The sequence below is a fragment of the Pteronotus mesoamericanus genome, unplaced genomic scaffold (assembly GCF_021234165.1).
Source record: "Pteronotus mesoamericanus isolate MK-2021 breed Mesoamerican mustached bat unplaced genomic scaffold, CSHL_Meso_final scaffold_54, whole genome shotgun sequence".
NCBI lineage: Eukaryota > Metazoa > Chordata > Mammalia > Chiroptera > Mormoopidae > Pteronotus > Pteronotus mesoamericanus.
In genome coordinates this window covers 6,440,898-6,459,972 of record NW_026555321.1, presented here as the reverse complement: position 1 = coordinate 6,459,972, position 19,075 = coordinate 6,440,898, and the positions used below count along the sequence as shown (strand labels likewise).

At 34.0% G+C, this 19,075-nt stretch overlaps 1 protein-coding gene across 1 annotated transcript in view; it reads left to right on the top strand.

Moving 5' to 3' along the window:
• STT3B (STT3 oligosaccharyltransferase complex catalytic subunit B) overlaps window positions 1–19,075 on the top strand; it is an 87,107-nt gene that overhangs the window by 64,562 nt on the left and 3,470 nt on the right. The window contains exons 6-15 of the mRNA XM_054595526.1: window positions 1,752–1,850; window positions 3,375–3,521; window positions 4,443–4,491; window positions 5,875–6,029; window positions 8,060–8,271; window positions 9,479–9,666; window positions 10,546–10,717; window positions 11,592–11,765; window positions 14,571–14,684; window positions 17,357–17,569. Of these exons, the coding sequence (XP_054451501.1) occupies window positions 1,752–1,850; window positions 3,375–3,521; window positions 4,443–4,491; window positions 5,875–6,029; window positions 8,060–8,271; window positions 9,479–9,666; window positions 10,546–10,717; window positions 11,592–11,765; window positions 14,571–14,684; window positions 17,357–17,569 (1,523 nt within the window). The remainder of the gene's footprint in view (window positions 1–1,751; window positions 1,851–3,374; window positions 3,522–4,442; window positions 4,492–5,874; window positions 6,030–8,059; window positions 8,272–9,478; window positions 9,667–10,545; window positions 10,718–11,591; window positions 11,766–14,570; window positions 14,685–17,356; window positions 17,570–19,075) is intronic.

The window sequence follows — 19,075 nt, the reverse complement described above, 5'->3', positions numbered from 1 at the left end:
TTTTTTTTTTCCCTGATTCTCCCTCTGTAACTGTTTGTCAGGACTTCTCCAAAAGACTGATTTTTAGCCCTAGCTGATGTGACTCAGTGGATTGAGCACCAGCCTGTTGACCAAAGGGTCACTGGTTTGATTCCCAGTGTAGGGCACATGCCTGGGTTGCAGGCCAGGTCCCCCGCAGGGGGCATGTGAAATGCAACCACATATTGATGTTTCTCTCCCTCTTTCTTCCTCCCTTCCCCTCTCTAAAAATAAATAAATAAATAATCTTTTTTTTTTTAGACTGATTTTTAAAAGAAACATTGATATTAGAAAACCCGTCAACCAAATAGGCTGACAGTTCAAATCATGTGGCATAGAATTTCTTACTTACATAACTTTTATTGCTTTTTGCTCAAGTACCTCTTTGAGGATAATTTCAAACATTTGTATATCTGAAAAGTACATTATTGGGTATATGACTTCTGTGGTCTCCTAGACAACCTGGTCTCTATTAGCTTGAGATAATCAGAAATTTTATTCACATACATGGTCCTTTCTATTTAATTTACTTGAGCTCCTTATCCTTTTCCTATATTCATTTCTTAACAGATAGCTTGGGAGCAAATTAACACTTAAACCATTAGCCCATAATTTACCTTCTATAGTGGGTTTCTTTTAAAAGGAGATAAACTTAAGTAAGTTGGGTGAAGGGAAGTATATGCTATATGCTGTGCTATACAGTGTGTAGCATATGGATATGTATTCTATAACAGTTTTCTTCCTAAATATACCCCCATTTTTTCCTAATAGAGTGCTATATCAACAACTGAATATTGACTGTGCTTCATAAAATGACATAAATTAACTTTATAAATGGAATAAATTTCACATTAACTTATTTCAGATGGGTTTCATTTTCATTTTTAAATAATTTTCAATTACAGCGATTTCAAATACTAACTTTCTCTGTAATTAACTTACCTAAGAGTGTTGTGTGAAAACCTAAATGCAAAACAAGTCTATTGCACAAATTGTATCCATTCCCCAATTTGTCTATACGCAAATATAGACAAATTTGCATTGATATGCACCAAGAATATTATAATGTACTCAGTGCCAAGAGCAAACATTTTCTTTATTAGACCCTAATAAATTCAGTAACTAGTCTGTTGTATGGCTTGACTTCTGTGTACAAAGTCTTTTTCTTCTTTAGTCAGAGGAAATCTAGAGAATGGATTTTTTTTTACTGTTAAATGCTGTACAGACAGCAGTAGGAGACTATAAAAAGGGTGTGAGATACTTGAGCTTTTGAGACAGTAGCAACTATTCATATACAATGATGATGATAAGTATTCATCAGGTCATGCATACTTTGGATTAACGTCAATAGGAATGGTGTTTACTTATTTATTATGTAGCTTATATATTATGGATTGTATCAGTGATTATCAATGGTAGATTTTAAAAAGCTAGATTCCATTTGGGGGAGAGGAAATGGAAGCAGCTAGATTCCATTTTGGGGAGATTCCTAAATTGTTTTCAAATTGTTTGCAAAACAAAGTAGCTAAAATAATTTTTTTAATTGGCAGAGAGAATTTTTATGTATGATTAACCATCAAATAGGATCAGATAGAACAGTCACTTCAAGATTCTATTCTTAAAATAAGTTCAGTTAAAACTTTGCTAAAAAGAAATGAGTTATTTATACATTTATGTTTGAAGTACTTAATGGTAGTGGTAAATTATCCTTGTTTCCTATTTTGTCTTTTTAGCATATAGCACTTTCTACATTGTGGGTTTAATACTATCCATGCAGATACCCTTTGTGGGATTCCAGCCAATCAGAACAAGTGAACACATGGCAGCTGCAGGTATGAGAAAATATTTGTTTTCCTTCTTCTAAAGATTATATGAATGTCTGGTTAGCCAGTCTTCAAGGGAATGAGTGGATTTTTTTTTAATTTTTATTACATTGTTTCTAAAACATCACTGTAAAATGAAAATACAGTTTTACTGAGACTTTCTGCTATTGTGTTCCCCAAAGTGCCTATATTCCCAGCCACTGCTATTTTGAAAAGGCAAAACATCTTTTTTTGCGCAATTCATGTTGTTTACAAACTCTAAGTAATATTTGCTTTGTATAAACCAATATTAAACAGTATTTGTATACTGAGTAACTATACTGCTGAGTTTCCATTTCAGCAAATTTAGATGGAACATTCCATTATGTTAATTCTTACTAAAATATTTCTTCTATCTACTAACTGAAATTAATGGCTTTTATATTGATTAGAAAGTCATATAATTCTCCTCCATGTAAGTGGAGATCTTTGCCATTTTTTATCTGAGTCACAGTTAGCAGTAATGGGAGATCTGTGAATCAAACTTTATCAGGGATTCTCAACTCGAGGTCCATGGCCCATACAAAGGCTGTGGGTGGTTATTTTATTTGTAACACTTTATAAATATCAGTATATTTAATTTTCGGAGGTGATGTTCCGTAGCTTTTATCATCAGATTCTCAGTGAGAGTCTTAAAAAAAACAAAACAAAACGTTAAGAACCCACAACTTACTATTATATAGCACTTTAAAATCTGTGAAATACTTTTACTTACATTTTTAATGTAATGTTACCAAGTAGTAATTTGAGAGAAATACATAATCAATTTTGAGTATACAATTGTAGATAGCTATATCTATATGGATACACAATCACCTGACTCTGTATGTATGTGTTATTATTTTCCCTAAAATCTAAATTGCTGCTAATACTTAGTCATTTTAAAATTAACTTTAAAAAATAACTCCCATGACTAAATTTTTAAAAAGAAAAATCAGTATTCAGATGGGTTAGTGTTCTCAAGTGTTTGGTTAGTTTTACACCTAGTGCTTTTGTATTGTGTTTTGTACATTTTGGCAATAAACTTTCCACTGTTAGTGCTTTACTTTTGTTTATATTAGCCTTTACCTTTATCTCTACTAATTTAGAATCTTACATACGTGTGTAAGTTAAGATCACATATCATCACTCAACTATAAACAATAACTGTATGTAAGGATTCCCCTGAACCAGGGTATTTGTTTCATCAGTAAATCTTAAGATTGTTTTAAAAGACATTTCTATTTTTTTTCCCCTAGAAAACATGTCACTAAAATTGGGACAAAGGGAGGAATTTAATGTGCTTACTAGGCTCTGGTTACTGAAATGGGATTCTTCTTACCTGTTTTTATGTATGGGGAGTCTGACCATCTAAAAAAAAAAGTTTAACAAGATTTTGGATGTATTAATTGACTGTCATTTGACAAAGAAAATGCTGATTAGATAAAATGACTAGGCTTTGTTATGAATGGCACATGGTATTCTAAGTATCTCTTATATGACCTTTTTCTTTAGGTGTCTTTGCATTGCTGCAAGCTTATGCTTTTTTGCAGTATCTGAGAGACCGATTAACAAAACAGGAGTTCCAGACCCTCTTCTTTTTGGGTGTATCAGTAGCTGCGGGTGCTGTGTTCCTTAGTGTCATTTATTTGACTTACACAGGTAGGTGGGTGTCATCATCTGTAGGATGTGAATCTTGTCTCTAGATTATTCAAAAAGGTAACCCTTTTACAAATTCTGTGCATGTTCCATTTATCCTAGAGAGTCAAATACTGTGGTTGTTTTCTGTACAAAATATGAAAATAATAGGTAAAGGTTCTAAAATCTGCATAGCACTGCAAATTGTGGGGGTTTTTTAAACAGTATCTTAATTTTGCTGCTTCAAGATCTGTCCATTTTCAAGCACCTCTTAACAGACGAATAGGCCCAAACTGTATAAAATTCGACGCTTCCTACGTTAACCTACTGCAAGCTGGCCCTCTTGTGTGCGTATGTTCTGTCCTACTTTTAAACAGTATGCTAAGTCAGTTTCAGTCTGCTCTTGGGTTCTAAGTTACTTTATGATCCTGACTTCAGTAGTCCCTAGAACAGGTCAAATTCATTCTAAAGGTATTCTGCCTGTTAAATTAATGTACCAGCCTAGCTCATAAAATTATGAAGAATTAATTGAGAAAAAGGCATGAATATTTAAAATCATCTTTGTAATTCATCTAAATTTGGCATACTATATTAGATAATTTAGACAATCTCCCCTTTTTTAATATTATTCCATGCTCTCTTACTGTCTAGCTTTATTGTACTAGTCAATTTGAAGTTTAAGGGAGAACTTGAAAACTTCCTACAATTTTATCTATCAACTTGTATTTCTCTGGAAATATAATCTCCATGGATATTTGTTTTTATTTGATTACTAACATTTTATCTAACTGCCCTGTGAAATACGTTGTCACCTACAAAATAAAACTGAAAATTTTAAAATATTAGGTAAATTGACCCATAGTAACCAGTAAACATAAAGCCAATAAAACAAAAACAATTAAATAAAAGGCAGATTAATTTTTCCTCTACATGTTTCTTTCTAAGGTTACATCGCACCATGGAGTGGCAGGTTTTACTCACTGTGGGACACTGGGTAAGTGCAGATAAGTTATTCGTCCTCATTAAAATACCACTTAAGTATCTACCATATACTACTTTGGTAAATGTCGAATCCCTTGTATTTTTTTCTCTGTTTCAATACCTGTTTGGAATGCAAGTCATGTGTTTCTGTCTTACATGAGCAAATGTCTTGTTTGTCAAAACATTTCAGATAACATTCGTGTAATTATAATGATTGATTTTTATTTTTTACCAATGTAGTCAAAGTTTCCATCTATTAATACTTAGTTTTTAATCATTAAGGGGTTGGGTGCTACATAATAAACCCATTTAACTTTCTTTTTAATGCCATATTATCTAAGTTTCTTGATTTTTATTTTTTCCCTTAAAGATTTTATTTATTTATTTCTAAAAAGAGGAGAAAGGAGGGAGGGAGAGAGACAACAGTGTGTGGTTGCCTCTCGCGCGCCCCCGACTGGGGACCTGGCTGGCAACCCAGGCATGTGCCCTGACTGAATTGAACTGGCTACCTTTTGGTTCTCAGGCCAGCACTCAGTCCCCTGTGCCACACCAGCCAGGGCAAGTTTCTTGATATTTTAATTTATTAAATACACTAGAGAATATCTGTGTGTTTTTAAGTGTGCTATTTCTGTTGACAATTTACCTCTTTCCTGTTGCTGCTGTTCTGTCTTGTCCCCATAAAAAACCTAGCACAATTTATTGAATGGACCTAATTTTTGATGTAATACCAAAAGGTCTAATTGAAGGGCAGAAGCAAATATGTCCCAGCGACTGAAACTAACATTTTGACACATAATTGAAAAGATCAGCCAGTAGATCACCAGATAGTGAGGAAAATCCCCAGTTGTAGACAGTATTCTGATTAGGTAAATTACTGGGTTAAATTTTGTCAGTCATACTTATTCTTGCTTTCTAAAGTTTAATGGACTACTTTGGAATCTGAGGGCATTTCAGGAATAATCTGTCCTTTCCATTTCCCTCACTTCCCCTATCCCATTGCCTTGTTAAGTAGGTATTGTAGCAAACAATATATACCTTAATGTATAAGGTATCTCTGCTAGTCATAAGTCCCCAAAAGGTAATAAAATGGAGGAGGTACCAAATTACACTGCAGAACAGATTCCTGTTTGAGCAAAGATTTTAGTATTAAAAGTCAGAACCAACACTTTTATAATATAACTAGCCTTACATAATTCTCCCAGTTTGAGAGATGGCATATTAGTTTTAGTTTTAGTTTTATCAGCGTGGACCAGATTTATATCCAATACAGTGTGTTATGTTGGAATATACTTTAAAGTGAGAAGGGATGGAAAAGATGAACCATATCTACAATCAAAATTTTTTCATCTAAAAAAGACTTTATTTAATTTTAAATATTAACTGTTTTAAATACCAGGTATGCAAAAATACATATTCCAATTATTGCATCAGTGTCTGAGCATCAGCCCACGACTTGGGTGTCTTTCTTCTTTGATCTACATATTCTTGTGTGTACCTTCCCAGCAGGCCTGTGGTTCTGCATTAAAAATATCAACGATGAAAGAGTATTTGGTAAGAGATTTTTAATAAATACTTATATTTAGAACAATTATTTTTATTTTTGAGATTATTGCTTCACTTTAAAGTCGTTCTTCTTTGCATAACTCTGCATAGTCAAGATAAGTTTCTTATTTTGCATAAATCTTAAGTAAGAAAAACCCAGTGAATTTTTATTATATGTATTTCATTGTTTTTACTGAGTACTAATACATAAAATTTTCATTCAGTTTGCTACATTTTCTGAGAGGTCTTTGGATAAGAATTGGAAATTATAACTTTGTTGATAGTATGGGTAGTCTTGACTTAACTTACTAAATCAGATCTAAGAATTGGAAATTATAACTTTGTTGATAGTATAGATAGTCTTGACTTAATACTAAGTCAGATCTGATTAAGTGGGAAGAAGTTTAAGGGGTGTCCATTATTGAAATTTCAGTGCAAAGTACATTTTGTAATAGAATAAGGATCACCTTTAAGTAAACACTTTCTTCACTGATAGCTTTGTGTAAATTCTCAACTAACAAGACTTAGACATACAAACTATTTTTAAAAGCAGGTTTTTAGGATCTAACATCAAAATATAAATGGGCAAAATAAGCAGATAGCAAAGACCTCATTGATTAGTTACCACAAAAAGTAGGCTGTGGCTGTTTTGCATATGATAAAAACTGAAACAAAGAAAAGCAACATATACAGAGTCACACAAATAAATAATTTGTAGTACCAGGGCTTGAATTTATGCAAGTGTGGGGCCTGTACTATGAGTGACATTCAAGTTCCTATTCCAGAATGAAATCAGGAGGAAAAAATAGCACCTGCATGAGTTCTAACCAAAGGATGACACTTACTGTTCGTTTATATAGACCAGTGCCTCTGGAGGGGACCATGTTAATACAATATTGCATCATTCAAAAAGATTGAGCTTAAATATTATTGCCCACCTCATGACTCAACAATCTTAATCCCAAGAGAAGTGAATGCATATGTCCAGCAAAGGACATGCTGAATAAAGCACGTAGCAACTTTCTCCATAATAGCCCCTAATCAGAAACATTGCAAAGGTTATTAGCAGTAGAATAGATAAATTTTGATGTATTAGTACACTGGAATAAAACACAGCTATTAATAAAAGAATAGGATGGGTAAAGTTAAAAGGCAAGTACAAAAGAGAACATTTTCATACAATTTTTTAATAAAGTTCAAGAATAGGAAAAATAAATTAATGCTTTAAATGTCCAGATAATGATTACCCTTTTAATAGGCATGGCGGGGGGGGGCACTTAATTGACTTGGAAGGGGTATCAGGGATCCTTCTGAGGAGGTTCTGTATTTCAGTGTGGGTAGTAATTTCATAGGTGTATGCCGATGTAAAAGTTTATTGAGCTATACAGTTAACATGATATAATGTATTTTTTAGTCAGGAAATTAAATTTTAATTATCTTCACATAAGATGGAAGCTCAAATGACTCATTGACTTTATAAAGTCATATAGTCTCAGCCTGAAATGGTAAAGCCTTTCCCTGTGGTTAAGCACATTATGTGGAAAGCGTTGGCTTTTGGAAAATACTATCACATTTTTTTAAGTCTCTTATCAGTAACTTTAAAAAGTTCCTCCTTTGGCTAATAAATTCTTACCCTATTTTTACTTTAAAGCAAGCTTTATGCCAGATATTGGCACTAGCTTTTCACAGACTTTATTTGATTCTATAAACTAACTTTCCCTGATAATGCAAATATGTTTTCATCCATCTACTATGAATTTTCTAATATGTGATCCTATTGACAAATAATTTAGTTCCCCATAATAACTATAATTAAATTTAAATTATAATACATCTTTCTTAATTATTGGTAGTGTTTCTTTAGTCAACATTCTCAATACAACTGTTAAATAATTTGGTCAGTATTATTGATTAGAAAACAGCTCTTTTTTGAGATGTCTAGTTTTAGATTTGGTTTATAATGTGGTATTAAATATTTAGTTCAGTTCCCTGTGAACATTTTCTTTTCTGAAGTGTTATAAGAGGGCTTGTCTTTGCAGTTGCTCTGTATGCAATCAGCGCTGTCTACTTTGCTGGCGTGATGGTGCGGCTGATGTTGACTTTGACTCCAGTCGTCTGTATGCTGTCTGCAATTGCCTTCTCAAATGTTTTTGAGCACTATTTGGGAGATGACATGAAAAGGGAAAACCCCCCTGTGGAGGACAGCAGTGATGAGGATGACAAAAGGAACCCAGGAAATTTGTATGATAAGGTGGGAACTCTAAAGTAAGGCCTTTAAAAATTTTATGTGCTTTATTTTTCTACCACAGTAAGAACTTACAAATATTAAGAAATATGATTAAACAGGATTTAGAGAAACTAAATGACATTTCTGGTTGGTCTTTTAGCTCAGAATAAGAAAATAGAATGTAATCAAAATAGGAATTCTCATTTCATTTTGGTTAGGTTTTATCTAAAATCCCTCAATTTTTGAGAGCAAAAACCTAGTGCTCTACTAAATTACATAAAATTGAGCATTATAAACCCTTCTGAAACCATGTGCACAAGTGCTAATCCTTGAGGTTCATATTCAGTGTAAACTTTAAAAATATTTGGTTAATTGGATAGTAAAATAAAGGGAATAAATGCCTTAAAAATAGAACCTCCAGGTTATTAGAATAGCCAGCTGTCTGATATAATGTAATTTACTTTTAATCTCTGATAACAGCAAGATTATATTTGGTGCAAATGTGGAAAAGACTTGAAAGAATTGTATCACTTGTCTTGGGTGGCATTAAACTTTATTTGAGGATTAGCTAGGTTTTTAAATACAGAGAAGCAATGATACTTCCCAGGATAAGTCTAGCCTTGCAATTTAGAACTTATGACTCTGTTCTGTTCTCTCTTCTGGATTTTTAAAATTGTTTTCAAAAATATAATCTTAATTTTAACAAGTGTATTGGTTTTGGCATTCGGAATTTGGAAGACTGATTTGGATAATGCCTTTTTTGTTTGTTTGTTTGTTTTTTTGTTTTTGGTTTGTTTTTTGGGGTATGGACTTTGGTCCTATACTAAAGTTCTGCATGGTCTGGATATAGTTGGACTGTATCATTTTCAACATGAGGAATTCAGATATTGTATGAAGTTTGCCAGAATGAGGCCATTTGGTTATCTCCTTTGTATTTAAGTAAAACATAAGGGCAACTTGGTTTGAAAGCAGCTTCATAATGGGTCTGTGACTAGCTCCTGGGTTGGGTATAGTCCCAGGAAAACTCCTTATTGACATTTGACTTAAGAATCTACCTTGCTAATTTTTAGAAAACATGGTGTCACTCACACAAGAATACTTGATGGTTACACAGTTTTCTTCTCAAATAATTAAACTGATAGATTAACATTCTTCCAACTTTTCCACTTGAATGTCTCAATGAAGCCAGTTAAATGATGAATTTGTCTAACCAGTTTTTTTCTATCTTTAGGCAGGTAAAGTGAGGAAACATGTAACTGAACAGGAAAAAACTGAAGAGGGATTAGGTCCTAATATAAAAAGCATTGTCACCATGTTAATGCTGATGCTATTGATGATGTTTGCAGTCCACTGTACCTGGGTCACAAGCAATGCCTACTCCAGTCCAAGTGTGGTCCTGGCCTCTTACAATCATGATGGGTAAGAAAATAACTTGGTTACAAAAGGATTTTATACTATCCTTTTTATTTTTTTTTTCTATCTCAAGAGTTAATAATTCAAAAATAGAATGTGAGGCTCTGCATTAGAATCCACCATGTTTTTCTTGCGGCCTTTCTCTCTGCTTGTCCCCTTTGGTAGATATGGGTAGCAAGCACTGTATTCCATGCTCTTGTCCAGAATGTCTTTGCACTCATAACATATGCATTAGTTTTTCTCAAAATGTGGTCCTTGGACATAGAGTAAGTTGTCAAAATCATAGATAGGTTCTGTAATTTTAAGCAAAAGGACATATAATGAAACCAGTTTTACCATAGGCTAATTGAACAAGAGTTTCTATCATATCTCATCAACATTCTAACTTAATAAGGAACGTTATTCAAGAACCTGCTGTACAGCAATATCATCATTAGGAAACCTGTTAGAAATACAAATTTTTGACCCCACGTAGGCCTGTTGAATCAGAAACCTGGGGGTGGGGCTCAGTAATCTGTGGATTAATAAGCTCTCTGGGTGATTATGATGCAGCTAAAATTGAAGAAGAGCTTATCTGTATATTGCCACCCCAGCTTCTCCTTTATTTGGGTGCTTGTTAGACTTGCAAATTATCAGGCCTCACCCCAGAACCACTAAACAGAATCTGCTTTTCTGTAAGACGTCCAGGTGATTATGCATATTAAAGTTTAAGAAGTATTAGTCTAGTTCTTCATTGATTTATGTCTCTCCCCCTCAATCCCTACTTTTGAGGCTTTTCATCCTTAAAATGTGAAATTAATTGAGTGATTTAACAAGTCAAGATTTTAAGTGACCTTCATCACATTTATAAGATCTCATTTCAAAGAATATTGTGATTCTTTTCAGCACCAGGAATATCTTAGATGATTTTAGAGAAGCTTACTTTTGGCTAAGGCAAAATACAGATGAACATGCCCGAGTGATGTCTTGGTGGGATTATGGCTATCAGATAGCTGGAATGGCTAATAGAACTACTTTGGTGGATAATAACACCTGGAATAACAGCCACATTGCACTGGTAAGAATTTGATAAACAAAAGATCAAACTTACAGACCTCTACTACTTAGCAATCAGGCTTTACTTGTAATTAAGAATGATAAATGTAGGTGAAAGTACTCTTTGCTTGCTGAATTATCAAAATTTCTCTTTATGTTTTCATTCCATAAAGTGTGTTTGGGTTATGCATATTTGTGTTTAAGAATAGTATTTATTTAAGTATCATTCAGAACTGTGGGCTGCTTTCTGGCAGATCTCATACTATCTCGTGATACTAACTCACTGGAGAAATAGGCAAAATTTGAAACTTTCAAAGCACTAAATTTGACATGTATTTTTCCATTTTATAAATTCAAATAATTATTTGCAAATACGAAACATGCACTGTATTCAAATTATGATTGCATAACTAATTTACATAAATTAAGGTAATCACATCTTTTTTAAAGATTTGAAATAGATAAGAGGTATTAACCAAATGAGTTTGATTTGTATTAGTGTTGTAGCTAATCATCAGATGTCTGATAGACTGAGAAGAGTAACATATTTATGCTAGCCAGATTGCTGGTCATACCTGGCCTTTAGGTCATAAGAAATTCTATTCCTTTTAAGCTTGCCTGCTTTTATATTAAAATGTTAATGTCATGAAACCATTATTAGCAAAATATTAGAATATGTATTCTGATTTTGACATTTCTGCTATATCTGGTTATAGTGAATGAGGTGGCATCTTAATTTAAGTTTGTTAAATTCATAGCAAATCATTTCTATAAAAAAGAATTCCATATAAATCAGATTCTTGAGGTACATTCTATCTTAGGTAAAAATGTGCATTTATTTCTTTTTTTAGCATATTGTTGGGCTGAGTACACTCATTCTCAACTTTTTTCTGTAGGTGGGAAAAGCAATGTCTTCAAATGAAACAGCAGCCTATAAAATCATGAGGAGTCTGGATGTAGATTACGTTTTGGTTATTTTTGGAGGGGTTATTGGCTATTCTGGTGATGACATCAACAAGTTTCTCTGGATGGTTAGGATAGCTGAAGGAGAACATCCAAAAGACATTCGGGTAAGAAACTGTTAGTTCAGATGTGTGAAAGACAGCTCACAGCGTCCAAGTAATTCTCTTGTCTTACTAATTACACATTACTTGGTTTCATTATTCTATCCCCCAAATTAGACTCTCACCCTGACTTTACTATTAAATAAGATACTTGTAAGCATTTTCTCAGTTTTAAAACTTTTGAAATTCATACCTGATACTCCCTTCGCTCTCCTCTAAAGCAATCCCTTGTCATGACTCTTGCTATGACTCCTTCACAGCCTCTCAATTCTGCCCTTTCTTTCCATTGTGTCCACTGTTAGTAATCCTTATGATGATAAACCAGACATAGAATAGTAACCTTGAAATTTTTATCTTTGCCTTAGTCTTATTCCCTCTCCCAGCCTAACATTATATTGATCATGTCACTTTACAGTTTAAAAGCTTCAAATTGATTAAGGGAAAGGCCTTCAAACTAGAGAGACATCAGTTAAAACTAAAACCCAGCCATGTCAGCTTGGTGCTATGGGCAAGTTATTTTTTGAGCTCTACTTCTTGTTCTAGGTTCTGGTGTTATAATGGTGATTAAGGTAGCCTCAGATTATCACTTATGGAGATGCCAGGAATAATTCATTTGTAGTGCTCTTTTGAGACTTGGTAGTAACGTAGGTGAAACCTCAGCCTAGTGGCTGCTATGTAATAAGGTAATGGTGTAAAATTCAGACTCCTTCACTCGGAATGCTAACCCCATAATACTTCACTTTGCTGGCCTTTTGTCCCTCTATCATTTTCCCCACTTTGTCAAACTATTCTGTTTAATCTATTGTCAGTCTATGCAAGCTGTCTGTGAAATTTGCCCTGTGGTTTCTTTTCGTTGACTCATCTAACACATGGTGTTTATACTCTTCTCTTTCTTGGGATAGATTCCCTATCACAGATTTGTCATCTCTGTAGAAGCCCTTCTCTGGTGCATCCATATTTATACTTATCATGAAATCACATATGCAGCCCTTTTTGTAGGTAGATTTTATCATATCTCTCCCACTCAGCTGTGAGCTCTTAGAGGATGGGTACCCAGTGTCATGGTTTAAATGATGAAGGTACAAAAGATGAGAGAGATTCACCGCTGATCCAGAATAAAAGAACCTTTTGGGAGAATTTATGCATGTGTGTCATGTGACAGGGATAACATAGAGTAAAGCCCCACATTTCCTGTTCACATGTAAATGCTGTGGTATTTTTCCTTAACTATGATTACTAAACAATATTTCCTTCTATTAAAGTCTCAATTTTAACTATCATATTTTGCTGTATATAATGAATACTTTTTTGCCCAAAGTTTTGAGGGAAAAATAAGGATACATATTATGCATGAGAATTATACATGGATATAATAATCCCTGTATAATGCACACAAAAATGTGGGTGTGCATTATGTATGGGAGCGCATTATACATGGTAAAATACAGTATGTGATTTTCATTTGGATTTCCTTTAACTGTGTTAAAACTGATATGTGATGGATCCACATATCCTTTAAACATTTATTTCTAAATTTCTATAGTTTTTAAATTCAGCATTTTTAAACTTTGCATGTAGGTACTGTCATATGGTTCAAAAGTAAAATATGAAGAGAGATACAGTATAAGTTTACTGCCACCACATCCCCCCCGCAAAAAAAATCAGTAAAAATGTTCATGGTAATCAGTTGTTTTCTTATGATTCTTATACACTCTGTTCTTGCTTTTTTTCACTTCACAATATATATTGGAGGTTTTTTAATATTACAATATTGAGAGCCGCCTTCATTGTTTTTTTCACATTGGCACAATGGTGTATGTGCACCGTGATTTGTTTAACCTGTCCCTATTGATGGACATTTAGGTTGTTTCCAGTTTTTAGTCTCATAAAAAGTGGTACAGTAGGGAACTTTTACATATATCATTATTCTGTATTTTGTGTTTACATATATCATTACATAAGTCATTAAGTATATCATTATTTTGCCCATGTACAAGTATCTCTGTGGGGTAAATTCCTACACTAGTAATTTCTTTATATAGTGCCAGATTGACCTTTGAGAGGTCAATTTATTCATTTCATGAGATCTCAATAAAAAATTACTATAGGATTTTTCTAAACACTCTTCTCCCCAACTAAAGAACTGCTTTTAGAGTTCATATGGGGAAATAAAGAATGATTTAAGAAAACTCTGAAAAGGAGTAATGGGGTCAGCTGGCCACGTAGAACCTACCTGGTATTAAAACCATGGTATTGGTACCATTGCATATTGAGGTTTTATATCATGGTTATAATCTGGTAGAATTAATTTCCTCACTCCAGCAAACAGTAGTGTTCTTTTTCTGTGTTTTCTTACTTTCGTTTATTTTTAATAAATGATCTCTAGACTCAGCTTTTGAAAACACCCTTGATAGCCCTGGCCAGTATGGCTTAGTTGGTTGGAGCATCATCCTATAAACCAAAGGGTTGCCTGTTAGATCCCTGGTCAGGGCACATACCTAGGTTGTGGGTTTGGTCTCCGGTTGGGGAGCGTATGGCAGGCAACCAATCCATGTTTCTGTTTCTCTCTCAGAGCAATGAAAAAAAATTTGAAAGAAACACTCATGATAGTATTTTGTGTGGTTTTGTTGTTGTTTTTAGGAATCACGTTAAATTTATAAAATAATCCTCTGATAAAGTATTGTTTTGAGATGTAAGTAAATATGGCTTTATGAATATATTCTAAAAGCTGGTTCTTATGGGTAAATTAAGGGGGAACCTGTAAATTTGAACATGTTGAATTGATGTAAACTTTTGATTTCTTTCTTATAGGAAAGTGACTATTTCACCCCACAAGGAGAATTTCGTGTAGACAAAGCAGGATCCCCCACTTTATTGAACTGTCTTATGTATAAAATGTCATATTACAGATTTGGAGAAATGCAGGTTAGTTACATCAGTTTTTCTGTGATTTTTTTTTTTTTTTTTTTTTTTTTTTTTTTTTTTAAGAATATTTTAAAAGTAGCCTTGCCCTGGTCAGGTAGCTCAGTTCATTGGAGAGTTGTCCCATACTCCAAAAAAGTGTGGGTTCAGTCCCTTGTCGGGGCACATACCTAGGTTGCAGTTTTGACCCCCAGTGGGGGCACATACAGGAGGCAATCAGCTGATGTCTCTGTCACACTGATGTTTCTCACACCCTCCCTCTCCCTTTGTATTTAAAATCAGTGAACATATCCTCGAGCGAGGATTTAAAACAAAAAAAACAAAAAAAGTAGTCTTGTTTGCCTCTAGAAAACAAGATAATGATGTTTTGGTTGTGCTATAAAGAAAAATATGTTTGCCCTGGCTAGATGGCTCAGTTGGTTGGAAGATCGTCTGGTACACCAAACGGTTACGGGTTTGATTCTCTGTCAGGGCACCTACCGGGGTTGTGGGTTAGATCCCTGGTCAGGGCACATGTAGGAGACAGCTGATTGTTTCTCACATCAATGTTTCTTTCTCTCTGTCCCTCTCTCTCTAAAATCAGTGAACATATTCTTGGGTGAAGATGAAAAAAGAAAAATGAGTTTATTTAAAATTCCCCCTTTAATTTGCCCCCCACCCCATTAAATTTAGATTTCTGAAACTTATACATGAAAAATCAGGAAAAAACTTTAGATCAAAGATTTCTTTCCATAATATTAATTAACACTGGGCTAAAGTCCAACCTTTGCTAGCCATTTCACTTTTTGGCGTCATGCCTTTTAAAGACATTTTTCAGCTAAGGAAACAGTGTGGTAGATTACTTTGTTGCTTGGTTGAGGGGGGAAGCCTGAAATTAAAGGGTTGAATTATATGGACACTTGCAGATATTCATTCTCTGCCTGTTCTCATTACCACAGATAGTTAGGACTATGTGGGTTAGAGTTTCCTAGCAAATTAGAATATGTGGTACACAAGTTTAAGGGCCCATAAAGTGAATGAATGTGCAAGGAGGTATTATGGCAAAAAGAACAGACACTGGACTTCCTGTCATAATACCCAGATTTTAGATCTGGTTCTGTCAAGTCATGCAACCCTTGGACAAATCACATCCTCCCTGGGCTTCTTTTCTTGTTTGTATATAATAAGGGTTGGACTGAAGACTTTATTTCTAAGGCACTTTATGGCTCTTAGATTGCATGACTATGATACAAAATTAAACCTTCACACAAGATTTCAGTGAAAACTGCCTTATTCCATATTGCATTATGATTAAGTTGATAATTAGGAAGCAGAAGAAAAGTTGCTTGTAATTTTAGACACCAGGGATCAAGATAATGTTTATCACTATTGATTTGGAATTAACTCTGGAAATGGATCTAAAAAAATAGACAGTAATTTTACTACTAAATTTACTACTAAATTTTGTTTGTGTTTTAATTCCTGAAGGCCACTGCCTAGTTTCTAAACTCAAATTAAGAAAGAAGCATTGAAGCCATAATAATTAGCTACCTCAGAAAATGGGTCAAATATTAGTTTCTTTGTTCAGTAATGATAGCAGCAAAGAAGTTTTCTTTCTGTCCTTTAAGTTTATCAACAGTTTTAAGCCATGCTTCTAGCATGTGTTCATTTTGACACATTTCCTACTCAGGAAAAATGATGTTTAAGATGAAGTGTAACTTTCCTATTGTATAGATAAGCATGATCAAGTAATTCCCTCATTAGAGTAGATGTAGTTTTTGTTTTAAATTTTAATTCACTTATGCTCTGTGTGTCTACATAAACTTAGTCTGAGAATTTCTTAAGCTCTTCTCTCCCCTCAGTTTTTCCTTTCTTAAATCCTCAAATCCTCCCTTGGTTTGCCCTTTTAACCTTTATTTATAGTTCCCACTTTCCAGATGTAGTATGTTTGTACATTTATTTAACAAATAACACTGGGGAAGTAAAGCTGTACTGAATAAGACAAAGTCGTAATGCAGCTAATATCCTAGTGGAGGATACAGGTAATTTTAAAAATAAAGAAAAACTTTTAGCAGTAACAGTGTAGAGCAAAAGATAAGGAAATAGTGGAGGAGACCTTTCTACTGCCAATCTCAAGAAAATGTTTTATAAATCAACACTAATTAGTAAAATAAATACATTTAAAAAGTAAAGTAAATAATGACTGGCCTAATTTATGTCAGATTAAAGTGTATCTTTTAAGGTTTTTTTAATGCTTCCTTGAAGAGATGGTATTTGGGCTGAAACCAAAGGATAGAAAGGGGAGCTGGCCATGCCGAAGAGGAACTTGCAGGCTGAGAGAATGGATAGTGTTAAGGTCCTGAGGCAGAAAGTCCTTTCTGCATTTCTCTCCATATACCTATTAAAAAGGGCTTTGATGGATTTTATTTTGCTGTTCTGGTGTTTTTATGCCTTCTCATTCTCAGGCTTCTTATTCATTCTAAAGATTCTGTGAACTTCTAATTCTGATGTATTTAGTTTCTCCCTGATTTTTTCCTATCTCCTTAGCAGCATAGGAGAACTGTTACATTGTATTACTCTAATTCTGTTCTCCTAGTTTAAAAGGGAGAGGGTTTTACTCTGCTGATAAAATTTACTACCTTCTAATACTGAATGTTTTCCAATGTGAGTAACATCCAATATGGTCACTTTTGCAGCTGGATTTTCGTACACCCCCAGGTTTTGACCGAACACGTAATGCTGAGATTGGAAACAAGGACATTAAATTCAAACATTTGGAGGAGGCCTTCACATCAGAACACTGGCTTGTAAGGATATATAAAGTGAAAGCACCTGATAACAGAGAGACACTAGACCACAAACCTCGAGTCACCAACATTTTCCCAAAACAGAAGTATTTGTCAAAGAAGGTAGGTATCAAGTGAATTCATGCTTGTTGTCTGAAAAATAATTACTGAAAATTGCTAATAAATTTCCATTTGCCAGCTCTGTAAAGACTGTTGCTTATGTACAAAGTAAATATCAAGCTAGTTTGCTAGGGGCAGATATACCAACCAGCAACTTTTTCTGGATAGCATAGTGGTTATCAGTGAACCAAGCTGAGATTTTTCCCAGAGGCATCCTGGCTTTAGTTTATTAATTCCCATTTATAAAGTAAGACGTGCCTGTGGCCATGACTCTCCGAAGCTTTGTGAAAGTAAGAATGCCAAACACTCGAGTAATAGAGTTATGATCGGTTCCTGTCTTTTGGTCAAAGTAAATTTATATTGCATTTTCATGTTCTGTTCTTACTATAATTTTATTCTATTAATCATTGAATAAAGAGTAAACTTGAGTTGGTTGAGTCCGGAATTTAAAAAAAATCATTTATCTTAAGATAATTATTTTTAACTGTAATTGTGACTAAGCTTGTAGGAAGGAGTTATGATGATGAGACTATTATAGTCCTTTTGTAATAAATATTTAATAAGATATAAAGTATATTGTTGGAGGTCATTATTGCTCACTTAAGCCAAATAGATGTAATCTTTGCTACTAAATAATAGAAAAACAAGAATTTATGTAGGTTGCCTTCTGTGGGATATGGAAAATAATGAGCAGTCATGGAATATTAAGTTGTATTTTAAGGTACTGTCCTTATAATACTTACTATGTTGTTTTCAGTCTTAAGTCTTGAGAGGTGCTTGGGTTTACACTGCTCACGTCAGTTACAGTATCCTCCCCTTGTCTTTGAGGGTAAAGGGGGAGCCCCAGAGGATACCTGTATCAAACCCTATATATCCTATGTGTTTTTTTCCTATGCATACATACTTTTTCACTTAAGAAAGCACTTTACAAGGCTTCTCTTTGGCACATCTGAATCGCCAGCATCACTACTCTTGTGCTTTGGGGCCATAATTGAGTCAAATGAGGCCTATTTGAAGACAAGCACTGTGGTACTCCATGACAGTCAATCTGATAACCAGGACGGCTATTACATGACTTTACGAGTGAGCAAGGCATGCAGCATGGAGATGCTGGACAAATGGATGGTTCATGGACCTGGCAGGACAGAATAGATGGCATGAGATTTTATCACACATTTCAGAATGGCACAAAATTTGGAATTTCCATTTAATATTTTTAGACCGACCGAAACCGGTGGGTGGGGGTGGCGGCTACTGTATTTTCAGTCACTGAAGCAGTTATTCCTTTACATTACTTAAAATCTACTTCAAATATATTCAGAATATAAATTATTTCATTTTGTGTTACAAAAGTGTGATGTATAAATAAAAACTTTTTAAATGAATACTTTCTATGCCAGATACAGATTACCATATCTAGACTAAATATATTTAAATGTCATACAGCTGATACTTAATGATGATGGTCATATCAAATTCACTTACTAGTGTTTACATCAAATGACAAAT